We start from the raw sequence: 19,062 nt of genomic DNA on the forward strand, positions 1-19,062 counted from the left end.
TTTTAAATTTTGTTTCTATATTTATATTATGGCAGTAACAACCTTGTAAAGACGTTACGGTTAGTTTTAGTTTTGTATTAGTGGCAAGTAATGTTTATATGTTATCGTTCTATTGGTACATGGATGTATTACCATTTCAGGTTTAGAATTTGATTGAATATGAGAATTAAAAAAAATGGGTGTATTAAATATATGTAAATTTGTAGTGCATTTTGTCTTAAGTGTTCTAATCTAGTTACTGTCTGAAAATTCATTGTCATTCTACTTGAAAAATGTGTTTATGTCGTTACTTAGGATGATTTGAAGGGAAATAATCCAATTATGTTGTTGACCACTGCTAGTTAATTCTGTTTGAAACTAAGTCGATTGTGTTTCTTATAATGATTAAAGGGAGGTCATTCAGACCGTTTGCTTTTTCGGTCCATTTATTACTAGAAGGTGACTTTGATGTAATAATTAATTTAATCAGATAGGTCCATAACGTGTTGCATGGCTTATTTAACAAATGAAGTATATAAATTATGTTTTTGATCTAAAGGAATAGGTTTTGTTTAACTCGCATCTGTTATTAATCACTTATGCGTCTCCTGTAATATAATTCATGAATGGTGTTCTTGGGGGTCTACATAAATAATGTCTTCTAATTATTATTCTGATAGCAAAACCACCCATGGTTCAAAATGTGATTTACTCCGGTGGTAAGATGTCTACTCCTGCATTTATGGGTAAAAAAACACTTAGACCATGGAGTAACGTAGGAGAAAAAGTAAGTCAGCATGGATTCTTCCAACCTAGGGTGTGAGATGACAAAATCAATTGAGTTACTATTTAAATTAATTTACAGCCCTCAATCACTAATGTAATTTTTAATAATTACTAGATTAATTGCTGAGTTGTTTTATTGATTTGAAGATTGTGTTACTTATTTCACCATTAATACTGCTACGACTGAATACAAGAATCCTTGCTGTTATGGAGAAAAAATCATTGATGAGGTATATACTTTATTTATATTTCTTACCCGGTTAAGAAGAAAGGAAACTATATTCGTATGTAAGATTTGGATTCTTCATTTATATTGTAACACCTATTTAACTCTACATTAAAATTTAATCCTGGCATCCCATGAACCTTATTGTTGTAAAAAGGGTGTACCTCAGTTACATTTAAGGCGTGACAGCAGAAATCTCTTTCTATGAAGGCATCCCTGTATGGCGTCAAGTGCGTTTATTCATAAAGTCTGAAGAAATGATGGTTTTTGAAAAATTTCGAAAGATATACTGCTTGAAATCATCGAACTGGACATTGTGAAAATTGTAACGTAACATGAAATACACTTTTTTGTTGCCATCAGCACCTTGTCGTGACGTCTTGATTTTGCACAAACAGTATATTAGTGTTCAATCACAAAATGTGATAATTGTAATGCTTAATTCCTAATCAACCATTTTTGACTTAAAACCTATCGGTATAATACAATTTAGTGAATTACACAAACTCAGTATATTACATATGAGTCTCTCTCTCTCCATCTCTCTCTCTCTCTCTCTGTATATATATATGCACATACATATATTTATATATATATATATATATATATATGTTGCCGTGAATACATATAAATACAAAATAATAGCACTAACAGAAATATGAGGTGTTTGTGTCGGAAATAACTGCAATTGCGTTACAGGTGATATATATTCCACCTATCAAAGATTTACGTGGTTTCCATGTGGTCTTAAATGCTACCAAACACAAAATAATTTATTTACTGTGATTGAACCCCTGAAAATTGTTACAACCCCGTTTTTGTGCAAAATGTGGGGTCCCGCTCAATTAAAAAGAATGATGAGAAACGAAAATTAAATGGCGCTTTTCTCTTTTGATGTTTGCGATATTATCACTTAATATGCAAAGCAAATGCTTCAGTTTTAAATTTTTAATCGTAGTCGGATTTTTTTTATGGACTGGGCTGCATATTCCATAATATAGTGAGGGTTTTTATTGGTTGTTAATAGGTTCGAATGAAGCATTCCTAGAGAGTTGTCTAAAGGAGATATTTAACAAACTTGACCTACAAAAATATTGAATTGCTGTAAGAGATTAAAATGTACGACAAAATATAACAAAATATTCTACAAGGAATTAAAGAAACCACTATTAACAAATCCAGCCCTTTTTTGCTTCCCCATTAGATGGCCCAAAAGTGGTTGATATGTCGTGAACAAAACAAAATGAATAATAGATTGGGTTGATTTTTTTTTTATTTGGACGTTGGGTATAGCAAGTCCATTAAGCAGTCTCGTGTGCTTTGGAGTCGAGAGTGTTTAATGTAATGATGACGGATTTTAGAATAACTAGCAGTAAACAAAATAACCAGTCATGCATAAGCATATATTTAGCTTATAAGCACATATATTGAAAATGTTATGAAAAATTATTGAAAAGGCGTAGAAAAGGGATATCATAAAGAATAGGCAATTTTACGTGTAAATGAATTCAATTATTAGCGGGCTATTTCTTCCAGGTCTTACGAATAATAATCCAAGGCAATAATTGGAGCTAATAGAGCAACCATAACATTTCTTAACATCTCCAAGTGGAGGTGACATCTACAATATTTAAAGTTCCAGTAATGTATTTCTCAGAGGTATAATAAATGGTAAATATTCCGGCGAGGTAAAGATTCGCTTGTGCAGCAAAGTAGAAAAAGTCCATAATCTTTGGGAGTGTGGAGGCATTGTGACAAGTTTGAAATTTATATACTATCGTATAATATGTTTGCAACAACATGCATAGGATATACAGATATCCAAAAGTATATAAAGTCATATATATCAACACATATATAAAACTATATAAAGTAAAATTAGAAGTACGAATATGCGTATAAATTTAGAACACAAAAGCCTCCGAACCCAACAAACCTCTATTTGGTAAACATTCAGACAAAACAGTTTTCCACTCTGTTCTTTACAGATATGGGTTCATAAGTGACGGCATGTTATATGGAGAGAAAGAGAGCTAATTTTAGGGGAAGATGATAAAAGAGAAAGGGAAAACAACGAAAAGTGGAAAGAAAAAAGTCGAGGATGTAAGCACCACAAAGCCGAATAATAGTGGTCAAGTAATAAGAATGGATAGGTGTTTAGGTAATAAGTTATTTAAAGCTTGTCAATATCTAATACGTGTCAAATTTGGTAAAATATATGAAATCTGTGTTGTTTTATTAATCAAGATGTGGGGCGGAAAACTCTTCTTTTTAAGTCAGTCAATATATAATGTATAGAAATTTATATAAGTATTATTTCTTCACATAAAATATGATCAAATATAATTAATATAAATTAGCAGAACACGTGGAAATTACGCGGTAGCTGGAATTTCATTAAACCCATAAATAAAATGATTAAAAGTTTAAATAAAACAAATAAGAGGAGCTGGTGGTAATGTTTTTTTTACTGATAAAGAGCGATTACAAAGGGAGTTGCGTTGCTTCTCATTAATTACTGTTTGCGATGATGATAGTGTTTCTGACACCGGACGTCGGACAAGTAAATTAGTATTTAGATTAGTATAAATTATTCGAGATAAATAATAAAATCAAGTATATATGCTGTATTCCATATTACATTAATAATTCTGCATTTAAAACTAAACCGATCTCTCCAATTTTTCCCTAATATTTTTTTCATATCAAGCGGCCCATTAAAAAATAGCCCGATCTTTCTAATCTTTCTAGGCAACCTTACACCTAAGACAAAAAGCAATTCTTTGTACAACGAAATATCACCTAACTTCTAACGGTATGGTAGAATGTGTCCATCGCTAATCAAACGCACCAGTACGTACTTATCCTGATCAACAGCAGCGAAGCGAATATGTCACCATGCGATGAAAGAGGAACTGGGATACTCTCCAGCCGAACTTGTCTATGGAGTAGATCTATCATAATTTGGTCAGATACTGATCCCGATAAATTATAATTCAATTGATTCAGCACCGTATGTAAACAGACTGCGAACTTATTTCAGTAAGCTCCAACCCTAGGGAACATATAAATTATCAATCTCAAAAACATTAAAACTTGGACTCAAGTTTCAAGAAGGGACACTGTAAAAGCCACCCTAACTCCACCTCATACCGGTCCTTACTGCATGCTTTCATGTAGTTAAAGATTTTCACCTTAGACATTCGTGGTAAAAGAAAAAAATCGTTTCTCTTGATAGAGTAAACAAAGTTTTTCTAGACAGAAAAAGACACAAGAACAACATCTTCCAGTACATCACACAGATCACTGACACGAGTTCATCTCATGTTTACAGAAGATATAACAATAAGCAAAGGTTAACGGTCACCACGTCTCCCGGACTTCCATGATTTGACCTTTATCTTTGGGGGGCATTAAAACAAAACGTTTATGTAAGCAATCCCCATAATATAGACCACTTAAAGATAAAATTACTCACAATAATTAACTCTAGATGATCAATCCATAAAAAAACGAAGAAAAACTAATAGGGAGTTTATTAAAATAAATGTTTAAAAGAATATTCAAATAAGCTAGATCTCTTGCTAGTGAATGCATTTCCACAACCCAGATATGAAAACAATTGTATTTTTCTTTTTAAATACATAGACAAGAGGGGTTTTAATATGAATAGCAATACATACAAAAGAAAAACTAGTTAATAGAAGTATAGATAGACAAGTAGATAGTCCACCTTAGGATAAAATTACTAACATTTGCGGAGAATCAACGGAGAAAATCTACAGACAGTATCTGCAAACGTTGTTAAAAGTACCTAGAAATGAATAGATGAAAACTGGGAACGGTTTCAGTATCTTTTCTATCACTACAGGTCATTTAAACAATAAAATAAGGTTTCTCTTCTCTACTACATTTTCTGGGCTGCATTTATGTCGGCAACCGTGTATTATAATAGAATCTCTTGACTCTTTATATGCGTAAATTTATTGTAATAGTGGCAAGGAGAGGTCCAAGACTACTGGAATGTAATAGAGATAAAGAATAAAATCATATATAGATTATAATGATAAAAAATCAAATCAAATATATAGAGAGATTATAATATCACTTCTGCGTTTTTCTATGACAGCCGTAAAAAAAACTGTATATTTTTTTGAGAGTGTTATATATTGGTTTCCCACATCACGGCAGGTCACTTAAATAAGTCAAAATGTTACGGGTTGGCAATGTTATTTAACAAAAACCATTTCGTTAACAGAAAGACGAATTTTGGGAGAAAAACATTTCAATGGCAAACAGTATGTATTATACATAATTACCATAAGGAATTTAGTTAGTCATTGAATAGAACATTGTACTTGCAATAATCCTTATCCCTGTGTGGCTTCCGGGCCTTGATAAGTGGTGATCATTGTGTAAAAAAAAATAAGATAGTCATACATTGTATATATCAAGTTTATAAAACCCACTATGTCTGTCTGTCTTTCTCCATATTTTCAAACTATCTCTTCCTTAACTAAAAGTGACAGAGCCGCGCTAGGATCCTCAAATAATTGGACGTTTTTTAAGGATTGTTGTTTTATGGATCTTTAGCCGGTTAAAATATTTTAAGGGGTAAAAAGAACTCAATTGTTCTTGAAAAAACCGTTATTTATTTTAATAAACTCCTATTAGTTTTTCTTCGGTTTTTTATGGAATGATCATCTAGAGTTAATTATTACGTGTAATAATATTCATGCAGATATTCTACATGATTTATATTTGCATAATATTTGCGTAAAATCTTTACAGTAAACAAAAAATTGTGTCCATATATATTTATGTATACGTATATATTTTTGTTTAATCTATTAGTCTATCAATCTATTTATATATATAAAAGTTAACGTGCCTCTCTTTATGTGTGTCTATCTGTATGTGTGCAATTCCCTTCGCTATAATTACGCTATTTAGTCTACAGACTCGAAATTTGCTATACAGGGTACTGAGATCTTTGAAAATCTGTGTGATCGGGTTTCGTCTTGAAATGTGGCTGTCAAGGTGTCAAATTGCACGATTTAGCCTTTGAGAACTCTACTAACTCCTCCGAAAATTTGGTGTCTAAACACTTGAAATTTTTGAGATAGGTTACTTGGACATGGATCTAACTTAATCACTTGTTTGAGCCCAAAACTATAAATGCTAAGGGTCATAATAGGGGTCAAATTTAAAAAAAACAAAATGACCGTTTTTTTGGTGTTTGCTCAGCATACACCTCCAAACACCCGTGAAACGCAGGGCACCCATGCTAGTATATCTATAAAAGTGAACGTGTCTGTGTGTCTGTATGTGTTCATTTCCCTGCGCTATAACTCTGTAAATTTAAAGTCTACAGACTCGGAATTTGAAATGCAGGGCACTGAGATATGGGAAAATCTATGTGATCGGTTTTCTGCCGGAAATTTGGCTGTTACGGGGTCAAAGTTTTACGATTTGACCTTTGAGAACTCTACCAAACTCCTCTGACAATTCTGGGTCTTAACACTTGATAATTTCGATATAGCTTCCTTGGGCATAGATCTTACTTTATAACTTGATTTGAGCAAAACACAATAAATGTTAAGGGGTCATAACAGGGTACAAAGTTTTAAAAAGTTGACTGCTGCGATCTCTACCAAATTACTCAGTCAATCTCTGGTCTAAACATTTCGACAGAGGCGACGGATTTTCTTCAGATCAGTATTGTTTTGAAGTTTGACCTTCAACTGGACACTTTACTACAGGCGGGTTGCTTTTTTCGCCGATATTTTTAAAGTCATCCTCTCTTTTCGATTGTCTAACCTTAATTTTAAAAATGTCACCGATTTGGCGTTGGTCGTAACACCACATACGTCAGGTTTTTCCCTGTTCTTTTCATCCTTTGCGGTACGGTTTCGAGCTTGCCGTCCTACTACCACTTTCTTTTTGCTCAACATACACATCCAAACACCGTGGTAACGCCGGCTGACATGCTAGTCTATCTATCTATATATCTATAAAAGTGACCGTGTCTGTGTGTCTGTGTGTCTGTGTGTGTGTCTGTCTGTGTACATTTCCCTACGCAATAACTCTGTAAATTTTTAGTCTATAGACTCGAAATTTAAAATACCGGGTACTGAGATTTGGGAAAATCGATGTGACGGGTGTCAGCCAGAAATTTGGCTGTTAAGGGGTCAAATTTCAACGATTTGACCTTTAAGAACTCTACCAAACTCTTCCGACAATTTTGGGTCTAGACACTTGAAATTTTAGATATAGGTTCCTTGAACCTGTATCTAACTTAATAAAGTGATTTGAGCCCGAAACTATAAATTTTAAGGGGTGATAATAGGGGTCAAATTTAAAAGAAAATTTACACTTTTTTTTTTTTGCTCAGCATACACCTCCAAACACACAACGCCGGGCTGAAATGCTAGTATATCTATAAAAGTGAAGGTGTCTTTGTACCTGTGTATCTGCCTGTGTGTCTGTGTACATTTCCCTACGCTATATCTCTGTCAATTTTAAGTCTACAGACTCGAAATTTGATATTCTGGGTACTGATATTTTATAAAATCTTTGTGATTGGTTTTACCTCAGAAATTTTTCTGTTAAGGGGTCAAAGTTCAAAGATTTTACATTTGAGAACTCTACCAAACTCCTCCAACATTATTGGGTCTAAAGACTTGAAGTTTTAAATATCGTTTTTTTTTTTTTTTGGAAAATGGGTCCAACTTAATAACTTGATTTGAGAACAAAGCAATAAATTTTAAGGGGTAATAAATTTACCGTTTTTTTTGTTTTTGTTTTTTTTTGCTCAGCATACACCTCCAAACACCCGGGCAACGCCGGGCCGATGTGCTAGTATATATATATATATATATATATATATATATATATATATATATATATATACATCTATATATAAGTGCACGTGTCTGTGTATCTGTGTGGCTGTCTGTGTTTGCGTCTGTGTACATTTGCCTACGCAATAACGCTGTATATCTTTAGTCTAAAGACGCAGAATTTGATACACAGAGTACTGCGATTTCGAACAGAAATTTGGCTGTCTAAAGGTCTATGTTAAACGATTAAACCTTTGAGAACTCTACAAAATTACTCCGACAATTTATGGTCTGAACACATGAAATTTTAGATATAGGTCTCTTGGACATGGATCTAAGTTTATCACTTGTTTGATCCCAAAAAATTATGTTAAGGGGTCATAATAGCGGTCAAATTAAAAAAAAGAATTACCGCTTATTTTTCTTTATTTTTTATTTTTTGTTCAGCATATCCGCCCAAACACGCGGACATCGCCGGACACCTAAGCAAGTATATCTATAAAAGTGAAAGTGTCTGTGTATCCGTGTGTCTATGTACGCTTCCCTACGCAATAACTCTGTTAATTTAAAGTCTACAGACTCAAAATTTGATATACCTAGTACTGAGATTTGGGAAAATCGATGTGATCAGTTTTCGGCCGGAAATTTATCTGTTAAGACGTCAAAGTTAAACAGTTTGTTCTTTGAGGACTATACAAAACTCCTCCGACAATTCTGGGTCTAAACACTTGACATTTTAGATATACCTTCCTTGGACATGGATATAACTTAATAACTCAATATGAGCGCAAAAAATAAATGTTAAGAGGTCATAATAGGGGGCAATGTGTTTAAAACAAATTAACTCTGCTGTCTCTACCAAATTACTCAGGCAATTTCTGGTATAAACATTTGAAATTTTACATAACGGGTACGCAGAGATAGGGCAAGCTTTTTCATCGGTTTGGGTCGAACATTTTTAGTTACCAATATATAAATCTATGTATGTATGTTTGCATGTCTGCCCAACACTTTCGATAGATCAGTATAGTTTTAAAGTTTGACCTCTCAGACAACAAAAATCGAAAGATTGGCTAAAAATATTAATATCTTCGCCTTCAACTCGGAACTTTCAACAGGGGGGGTCGCTTTTTTCGCCGATATATTTTAACGCTATCCTCTCATTTAGATTGTTCAGCCTCAATTAAAATATAACTCACTTCATGTTTTACGGTTGTTGTAACTGCAACGACGTCAGTTTTTCCCCGTTGTTTTCCTCCTTCGCGGTACAGGTTCGAGCCTGCCTTCCTATTAACACTTTTGCTTTTTATTTTTGCTCAAGATACACATCCAAACTCCCGAGCAATACAGGGCTGAAATGCTAGTATATATATATATATATATATATATATATATATATATATATATATATATATATATATATATATATATATATATATATATATATATAGTCGCTACTAGTACGGAAGAATGAATATTTTCTGGGATTGAATATTGCTAATAATCCATAAGTATTTTTCCTCGCATATTGTTATTGTTACCATTGTCGATGACATCTTCCATGTTGTAACCAACTAGATTGATTGATTGCTCTACTTATGAACCCCTCACGCAGTGTAATAGGAGGAAATATCATTTGCCTAGTCGTTTTTTTTTTCAGAATACATTGTAGTCTACATTGCACTGTATATCTGCTGTTTGCTTTATAAACTTTTCCGTAAATACTGGGGCACTAAATGATTACAATGCAAAAGTCAAGTACTATGCATCCATTGTGCTTTAAACAGAAACATTGTTTATGAATGCGCTCTTGTCTTAGAAAGAAACACCTGTTGATTTTATGAAATTATTCTTACATGACCATTTGATTTAATGTTGCGTGCACAAAAGCTATGCATCTTTGTTCAGTTGTGGGCTCAAAAGAAAAATTTATTTCGAACGCGTTCTTAAAAGAAGCCACAGTTGATTTTATATAATTAGCATTTCTGTTCGGTCCTGGATATGACCTAAAACTATATCCGATGGTGAGATCCCACCGTGCAGGCCTTGGGGAGTGTGGATCCACCTTTTAATTGCCATTGCTCCCAGGTCAACTCTGACCCGGAGTGGTTGTACCAGTTAGGGTACCAACTATGGGTTAAATAGAATCCGACTTAAAAAAACAAATATACTCCATTAAAAATCGTCTCTCAAATAACTAGATTCAGCATTAAATAACCTGAAAAAGGTTGATATGCCGTAAAACAAAAACAATCATGTGCCGTAAAACAAAAACAACGTTTCTGTCTGTGCAGTAATATAACTTCTAAAGTCACTTGTGATGTTAGATTGTATAAAAGTGTAAACAATTTTCAAAATAAGGCTTTCTTCTTTAATCGGATTCTTTGATTATCGAGTTTTGTTACTTCTTAGATAAATTTCGATACATAGCCTCTATAAGAACAGCACCAGACCAATCAAGTACACACCAAGCACATGATCAGAGGTTATAATGACGAGAACAGTATATAGAAGAACATAAATACTACGAATAATCAAAATTAAATTCTAATAATTCAGAAATGCAATTCTACTGTGTTATGATCCAGGCAACAAGTAGACTTGCTAGTTGATAACAAGGAAATAAAATCAGTGAACACCAGATAAAAAAAAAATGAAAAAATATATTACACATTTAATGAGTTGCTATGCAAATTGAGAGTCATCGAAATTCCGCGGAAAACTAATAATAGTCTCTTTTCAATTATTAATTGCAACAAAAACGAAAACGGTTGTTTCATTTTTTTCCATATGCATGCAATGAAATTTACAAATAACTCAATTAAATACAATTTTAAAAAGCTTTCTGATTGTAAATGTATTTCTTTGGCATTTTTTTTTCTCTCGAAGTAATGAAGTTTTATATATATTTAACATAAACAAACTCAAATAGAAAAACATATTCGCTTTACGTTTTATTTTAAAGAAAACAAGAAAACATTAACAGGAGTAATTGGTTTAATCAATAGACCAAAAACTTTTCTATAAAATTAAATGGCTTGATATATTGTGTAATATATATTACACATATACAGATATATATTGTTAATATATCTTATTTCACAACAAAATACAAAGTTTTAATTTTGTGTGCTTAGACATATAATAGACAGGCAGATGTAGCCGGCATTGTTCTGTAACGTTAACTCTCTTGTAAAAAAAAAAAACTGAAGTAATACAACGGAAAAAAATTGAGACGCTTGAATTAGAATATTATTGTGTTTTTTAAACACTCTGCTTCTTTTGTAGTAAACAACAAAAAACAAAACAAAGAAAACCGTTCTAGCTTAAATCAAAACCAAAACTTACAGTGAGTTAAGTACGAAAACCATTAGGCCAGCTTTTCGCAGTCATTAAAAATGTTTTCAAAACCTGTTATTCTTAGAATTAAAATCTGTCAAGTTTTACGACCGCGCATGCTTATTCGTGAAACAGTTTTCAAACAGATTAAAATCAGATTCAACCCCAAGTACCAATTATTCAATGTTGACCCCTTCGTACGCTGCTTTAAAATCAAATGGATATAACAAGTTTTCCACATATCGTAATACGCTATGTAGCAACTTTCACTCCGTAGATCAGGAATTCGTTTAGTATATAGGTTAAGAAATTCACTTACACACACGTTCTCATTGTTATAGATATATAGATTAAAAGATTAATCACATATTTGATTTTAAAAAACACAGTTTTTCTGACTACTCTTATCATATTGACTGTTATTTCATAAGCGTTCCGATCTATGTCAAGAAGTACCCATGCCGTTATGATTAGAGTAATACTATATTATCACTTCTAAGTAACATTTTTTTTTAAGTTGGAGGTTTAATCCTCAGTTCAGGCGATACTATGATTACAATTTCGAATTACTTAGGATGTCTTCATCGGTTATAACTTATATATCGACATCTTTAAATCCACGTGGATTAAATTAAAAAGTTCTATTCGAAATTCCGTCTATGTTCCAAATTGGGGTTAAAGCGGTCATGAGTAGGACCGAACGATTTTCAAGGTGGACCACATACACTTGAAGAACACCGAAGCTTTTATTGGACCAAATTTTGGTAGAATAGAAATCAGGATGAGAACAATGGTGAATATAATCTAAATGATCCAGATTATTCATTATAATCGCAAAGGTTTACCAACACTAACAATCCTGTCAACTCTTCCTTCGATTACTACTATTTGAACCGTATGAAGAATAGATTTCATTCATATGACAATTCGTAAGCTGTCTCCTCTTCTTAGAAATGCTAATTGTTTTTTAAAGCTTTTGCTGTTTTCCTTTACAAGCAATACTACTTGACATTGTAAACTATCTGAACCTGAGCTCATTACAATTTTAATAATGTAAATATTAGTTGGCTTCTATTGCGATTACTAGTCCTAGAACACTTGTAAGTATGAGTGATCTCCCTTTGCGATTTTTTTTTAGTTAATTAATACAAGCGTTCTCTCTAGCTGAGGTCACTGTTACAAATTACGGAAGCAATGTTTATACAAAGCCATTGCTGGATTTTTAAAAAAAATTGTGGTGAGTATAATTTTACAATCGTTATTTCGTATTAGGTTTCCGCTATCTATATTTCGTGCCGCACGTCGTTAACTCATAATACTAACCCCGTTTAAACTATGTTGCTTTTAAAATGGTTTGCTTCTCCTGGACATCACCTCAAATGGAATTTCCATACATAGTTTCTTTTAAACAAGTTACCATTTCTAGGTAATATTGTCATAGGGCTGCTTACATAGAAGCTACAGTATGATTGAATTCAAATATAATATACACAAATGCATATTACAAAACCCATATATGAATGGTGAAATCCATTCATTTTATTCATGATTTTAAAACATCTTATCTCAATTTTGCTTGCTTAACTGATAATCCATTTTCATTAATGCTTCTCTTTACGTTGTTTTGCCTTTAAACGTGGTGACACTTTAATATTATAAAACAATGTTTCGACTGTGTTTTATTGTTATGAAGCCAGTGTCAAAGATTATATCACATGTGGTCTCTATTTTGCTATCTTTATCATGCAAACACGGTAGTGTTCGAATATATTGGTAAGTCTTAGTTTTACTCATTTAGAACTGCTTTAAAGTTTCACCGCTCACTCACTTTTGCCTACGTTACTCGACAGGATTTATTTAGCTTCAAAAGTTATATAATTAGTCAGACATGCTATCACGTCAAGTCACTTAGTCAACGATACAAGGCAGTCATTAATTTTAATGATTAGCTAATATGTAAACTATGTTCGGCAGACTTTTATGTTTCTCTCTTTAATTTACAGTAATTGATATACTTGTTTCATCGCAGCTTCGGTCAATTACCGGGGGAAAACATTGTTGCCTACTTGATCATTGACTTTATCACATAGAGTACTTAATAAATGAGCAGTTTCTTAGTTATAGTGTTGTAAGCTATTTATTTTACTTAGTGTGGCACTACTTATTTAGGCTATTATAAACTTGAGGATAATACTAACGTTTCTAGCTTTAAATTACCTTAATTTATATAAGCGTTTAATGGGGACTACTAGCAATTACATGCTGAAAACATCGTCACTCGCACGATCATCCCTTAAAGAAAGTTAACATGGACATGACGTTAAAAATTAGCATTTCCGAATATAAACTTTGCTTATCGAATTAGTTACGCTTTAACAATGCTTGAATCAACTCAATTATATATTATTACTGCAATATGAATGATTTTTCTGAGAGAGGAAAGATTCATAAGAGGATTGCAAATGATATTTGATAAGAATTTGGTTCACATTTTTTAGTTTTTTTTCTTTTTTTTTAATTTTCTGCCTTTGAAAATTTTAACTCTGGGTGGGGGGGGCACCCAAACCAGCTGCCAACATTGCTCTGTTTTTTTTTATTGAAACCAACCGATTGCTCTTTTTAGTATCCCCGTTGCTCCCTTAAGTGCAATTGTCGTGATCTCTTTTGCACTTGGTTCACCAGTAATATTAGTTAGGTAAGACTGCAGGTTCTTCTTCATATGCCCTGTGGAACCTATAATAACTGGTATGATTGATATCTCTCTAAGATTCCAGTTTCTTTTCATATCATACATAAGAACTTGATATTTGGTCTGTTTCTCTCTTTCAGCTCTGTTCAGACCTCCATCATTAGGGATACTCACAGCCCAGGTTCCAAATCTCTGAGTTATTCCATATAACTTTGTTAGGTTTGACAAGCAGCATTTTCGAGGTAGGTGTCTGTAGGCATTACATGGTCGTAATGTATGGTATATAAGTTATTTCCAACTGTTCTTTCAGGTTGATGTTCGCAGGATTTGCTGCTACATCGGATGATTAATTTTTTTACAGATGGTCCAGTGCATATACTTCCATACTCCATCATGTCTCGTTGTGCAGTAGCCGTCTCATGAAGAAACATTACAACTTGATAATAGATGACTCACACTTTCCAATTCCGTGTGGCAGAATCTACATTTTAGCAGACATGTTTCAGTGATAGAGCAATGCCGTCTTGCCAGGAATGACGGTTTGTTGATATTCCAATCTGGCAATTGACGCTAGTAAACAGAATGATGCTGTTTTAAAATAGTATTGCTGAAGTGAAAATGCTAAGAACAACTTAAATGGGGAATAAGTGATTATTACAAGAACAGAAAAAGTTCATGTAGCCAACGATAGAATAGAAAGAGACTGCCGACATCTATTCTCTCGGTTACAGTTTGTAAGGACAGAAACGGATATAGAAGTAAATTATTAACATTAGAATTTTAACGACGTCTGCGCTGAGCATTAATGAAATCCTCGAGTTGATGCAAACATTGATAAAGTGTTACAAACGCAGGAAAAATAGTCCCACTTGTGGCAGCAGTACTCTATCGCGTCGTGTACTCTGAAATTGTATAGTTAGAGGCTTTATCAATGTTTATGTAATTTTTAAAGAGGATTAACTTATTCAACGGATTAAATACTGCTTAGTAACAGATTAATGTGCTAGTGCACTTATTGATCAAGGCAATTTTAATAGTATTTTCAAAGTCTAAATAAACTATATATATGTCTATATATCTATCGATCTATCTACCTGTGTATACATTTATAGACAAAGTTTATATAAAGTTTTATATATTTTCATACTTTCTAAGGGTAACGTACAGAATAGGTGAAAAACACCCCCATGTTAAGAATGGTTTTCAAAATATTTCCGTTATTATCTGAGCACATATCAAAAAGTGCACTATTACACATATTGAAGTATCATTGTTAATTTTTTTAACATGTTTAGCTTGCTTTTTCTGTTCTCCAGTTTGAGTGATTAAATAAGATATTTATATCTTTAGAAGACATACTTCCACGCACACAAACGTATATAACGCCTGATTTTCGAATACCAAGGATGGGAAAATCGCTACATCTGCTTACACTCTCTTGGTATGTACGTGAAATTAACAAATTATTGAGAGAGTCGCGTTGTCTCTTCGTTCCATTAAAAATACTAGAAAAATAATGTAGCTGTCAACGAACGGTAACCAATTATGAATGTATGGACATTATTTTCCTTGGACTTCAATGTTTATTGTCGGCTTTAATGCGTTTGAAAACAGGGTTATAATGTGTTAGTGTGCACCACGAAAGAAAACATTGAACTAAAGTATAGCCTTATTAATTTATTTTTATTTCGGACTATTAGTCTCATCTTTATTAGTTGTTGTTTTTCATCAGTTAGGAGATTCGAAGTTCCTATCCTTCGCGGTTACCACCGGGCGAAGGCCAGAGGAATTGTTGGCCGAAACGTTGGGAATAAACAAATCAATAAAAGATGAAAAACAACAACTAATAAAGATGAGACTAATAGTCCGAAATTAAAATAAATTAATATATATATATATATAATGCTCATCTCAAAAACGAATTCTAATTAAGGAATAATATATATATATAAAGTATAGCCTTGTAAAATATTTTAGCTAGATTTTGCGATAAAGTAGCTTCACTATCTTTAAGCCGCTACGTCGAAAGTATATCTGTAGATATATATATATATATATATATATATATATATATATATATATATATATATATATATATATATGTGTGTGTGTGTGTGTGTGTGTTTAATGTATATATATATATATATATATATGTGTGTGTGTGTGTGTGTGTGTGTGTGTGTGCATATGTCGTTGGCCGATTTCTCGTATCCGAGAATTTCAGTTTCCTCTTTCCTCAGTGTTTGGATCGCAGATGGCTTCTCAGACCAATCTGAGCGTAAAATTTGCGTGGGCAGAGAAGGCAAGCGATGCTTGGCAGGGGAGGCAAGGTTGTTCACCAAAATATTTTTCTTGCTTCCCTCTTGATCTCCACCAGTCTTTATCTTTCTGCTTCGTATCTTTGGTACCATGAATGGTGGATAGGCGCCATAGGAACCGATCCTGAGATGTTGTTTCCCAGATGGGAAGATCAAATCCGGTGGTTTTTAGGGTGGATTTCAGTTGGTCTGTATATCGCAGTAGAGGGCGGCCGATAGGTCTTTTTCCTGTAGCTAGCTCTCAGTACACGGTTTGTCGAGGGAGCCGTTTTCATCCATTTTGTGCATATGCCTCCACCAACAGAGTCTAGGCCTCATGGAGGTGGTCTCAATACTGCAGTTGTTTGCTTTCTGAAGAACGCTTGTGTTGGTAACATAGTCATACCCTTTGTTGTTCAGTATAGATCGAAGTTTTTGTTGGTGGAATTTTCCAGTTTAATGAGATCACTTTGGTGTATAGTCAAAGTCTCACACCTATAGAAATGCGTAGGTATAACAATCGGGTGGTATACCATGAGTTTAGTTTTTATTGAAAGATGTTTATTATTGAAGACGCACTTCGTCAGTTTACCGAAAGCTCCATAGGCGAGGCCAATTCGGCTTTCTATTTCATTTTTATTTCAGCACTTATATTATATTTTATTATATTATCTGATATTATGCTACCGGGATATGGGAAGTGATCTACTTGCTCAAGAGGAGTGCCATTTATGTAAATGCTTATGTCTTGTAAGATGGTACTAGGTACTTGTTGTATTAACACTTTTGTCTTTCCAATATTAGCAGAGAGTCCGAAGCGATGATAGGCTGCCGTGGATATCTGGATGTCTTCCTTGGAATGGCTAAGGAGCATGTTGCCATCTGAATATTGAAGCTCTGTGATGCGTTTGAATTTCACAAAGCTTTGAGATTTTAGTCTTGCAGGCTTGAAAATCCCCCATCATAACGGTACCTAATGTCCACTCCCGCGTTATTTGGGGGGTGTTCGTGCAACGATGAAGCAAGATATAACGAAAAAGGGTGGTTGCAATGACACAACCTTGTTTTAGTTCACAGGTAGCTGGAAACTTTTTTTCTTTCCTTACCCTAATGCGATGCATATCCTGACCTGTCTTCATGCAGTGCCTGGATACGTTCTACAAAGTGGATTGGACAACCAAATGGCTTGAGACCTTCCCACATTGCATCTCTTAGAACGCTAAGAAAGAGGGGTTTCGGATGTTCCCTACTTTTCTCCTGCGGCTCTATCGTATAGAAAATCATATATATTGTTCCTCGAGAGGATCGGAAGCTGCACTGTGGTTCTGGGAGGACGGAATCCGTGACTTGAAGCAAGCAATTCAGTAGTATATGGGCAAAGATTCTTCCTATTATGGACAAAAGTTCAATTCCACGGTAATTGCCACATGATATTCGGTCACCATTTAAGAAGTCTTTCAGTTCAGTTACTTGACTTTCTTCCCACATCTTCATAGTCTTGTTTTCAGATGTTGTCCACCATGTTGGATAAGTTCGAAGGGGATATTATCAGGCTCTGGGCCCTTATTTACTTTAATTTGCTCCATCACCATTAGAAATTCATCCATGATAGCGCTGGGTACTGTGGGACCATTTTGAGAAAGTCCTCATCCGCAGAAGATTCTTTATTGAGTAGAGTGGCAAAATGCTCCTTCCAACTATTCAGAATTGATTGTGGGTCATTGCGAATAGTGGCATTGTCTGCTGCGAGAGTGTTTCGGTTGAGGATCTGATGGAGCCAAACACTTATTTTACATCGACATGGAAATTTCTAAGGTCGCTGGCTTCTGCAAACCCCCTTTATTCTAAAACTTGCAGCTGCCACATTTTGTTTACTAGTTCAAGTAATTTTGATTGACACTGTTTTTTGTTTGTTTGTTTGTTTTTGTTTTTGCGGTGTCTGTAGATTTTGGTTTTATGCCGGCTTACACGCTCTTGTCATGAGCATGGCGAGCGTTTATCTTTTCTTGGATGAGTTGATTAATTTCAGCAGAGTTTTCATCAAACCAGTCTTGATTTTTCTTTTTCTTTAAATAAACTGTGACATTGGTTGATTCATTAATGATCTTACGGATTGAAAACATTTCTTCTTTCAGGTTGCAAGAATTGGTTGGGTTTATACAAATTTTTTAGGCGATGATGTGTTGATATTTTGTATTTACCTCTGTTCGGTGCAGTATTGATAGGTTATATTTTTCCGAGGTTGCTGTGTTAATTCAAATTTGGGTATTTTTTCTGGTGGTCAGTCCAACAGCCATCTACACTTAGTGCTAATTTAGCGATATGGATATCCTTTTTATCTTTCTGACGGACGATGACATAGTCTAGAATGTGCCAATGCTGAGATCGAGGATGTTTCCACGTGGTCTTCCATCTATTTGGGAACTGAAACTGCGTGCTGGTAATGAATAGCTCAAATTATGAGCAAAGTACTAACAGCAGACGGCCGGGGTAGTTGCATTTACCAAGTCCATGCTTCCTAATGACAGAGTTCCAGAGTTTATGTACTTTCCCCACTCTCTGTATGAATTCAATTATTTACGAAATCCATTTTTACCCAAATGCGAGTTGGGAAAATTTTCCCTTTAACTAATTTCGTACTCCCACATGCGGATCGGTATATATATTGTTTTTAAATTGTGTGTGATAATTGATTATTATATTTTATAAACAATATATATATATATATATATATATATATATATATATATATATATATATAGATATACCTGTTAAATATATATATATATAGATATAGACATACAAATATAGTATATATATACATATACAAATACATTATATATATATATATAATGTATTTGTATATATATATATATATGTATATGTATATATACATATATACAT

At 33.6% G+C, this 19,062-nt stretch overlaps 1 protein-coding gene across 1 annotated transcript; it reads right to left on the bottom strand.

Moving 5' to 3' along the window:
- Positions 1–17,265: 17,265 nt before the first annotated feature.
- LOC145259051 (uncharacterized) lies at positions 17,266–17,646 on the bottom strand. Its single transcript, XM_080116677.1, has one exon. The coding sequence runs from the start codon at positions 17,644–17,646 to the stop codon at positions 17,266–17,268; it is 381 nt and encodes a 126-aa protein (XP_079972803.1).
- Between the last annotated feature and the right edge of the window lie 1,416 nt (positions 17,647–19,062).

This window comes from Euprymna scolopes, chromosome 34, assembly GCF_053919585.1.
Source record: "Euprymna scolopes isolate OS-2025 chromosome 34, ASM5391958v1, whole genome shotgun sequence".
NCBI lineage: Eukaryota > Metazoa > Mollusca > Cephalopoda > Sepiida > Sepiolidae > Euprymna > Euprymna scolopes.

Excerpts from the sequence above, each read along its gene's own strand:
- LOC145259051 (XM_080116677.1), bottom strand. The coding sequence starts at position 17,646 with ATGTGGGAAGAAAGTCAAGTAACTGAACTGAAAGACTTCTTAAATGGT.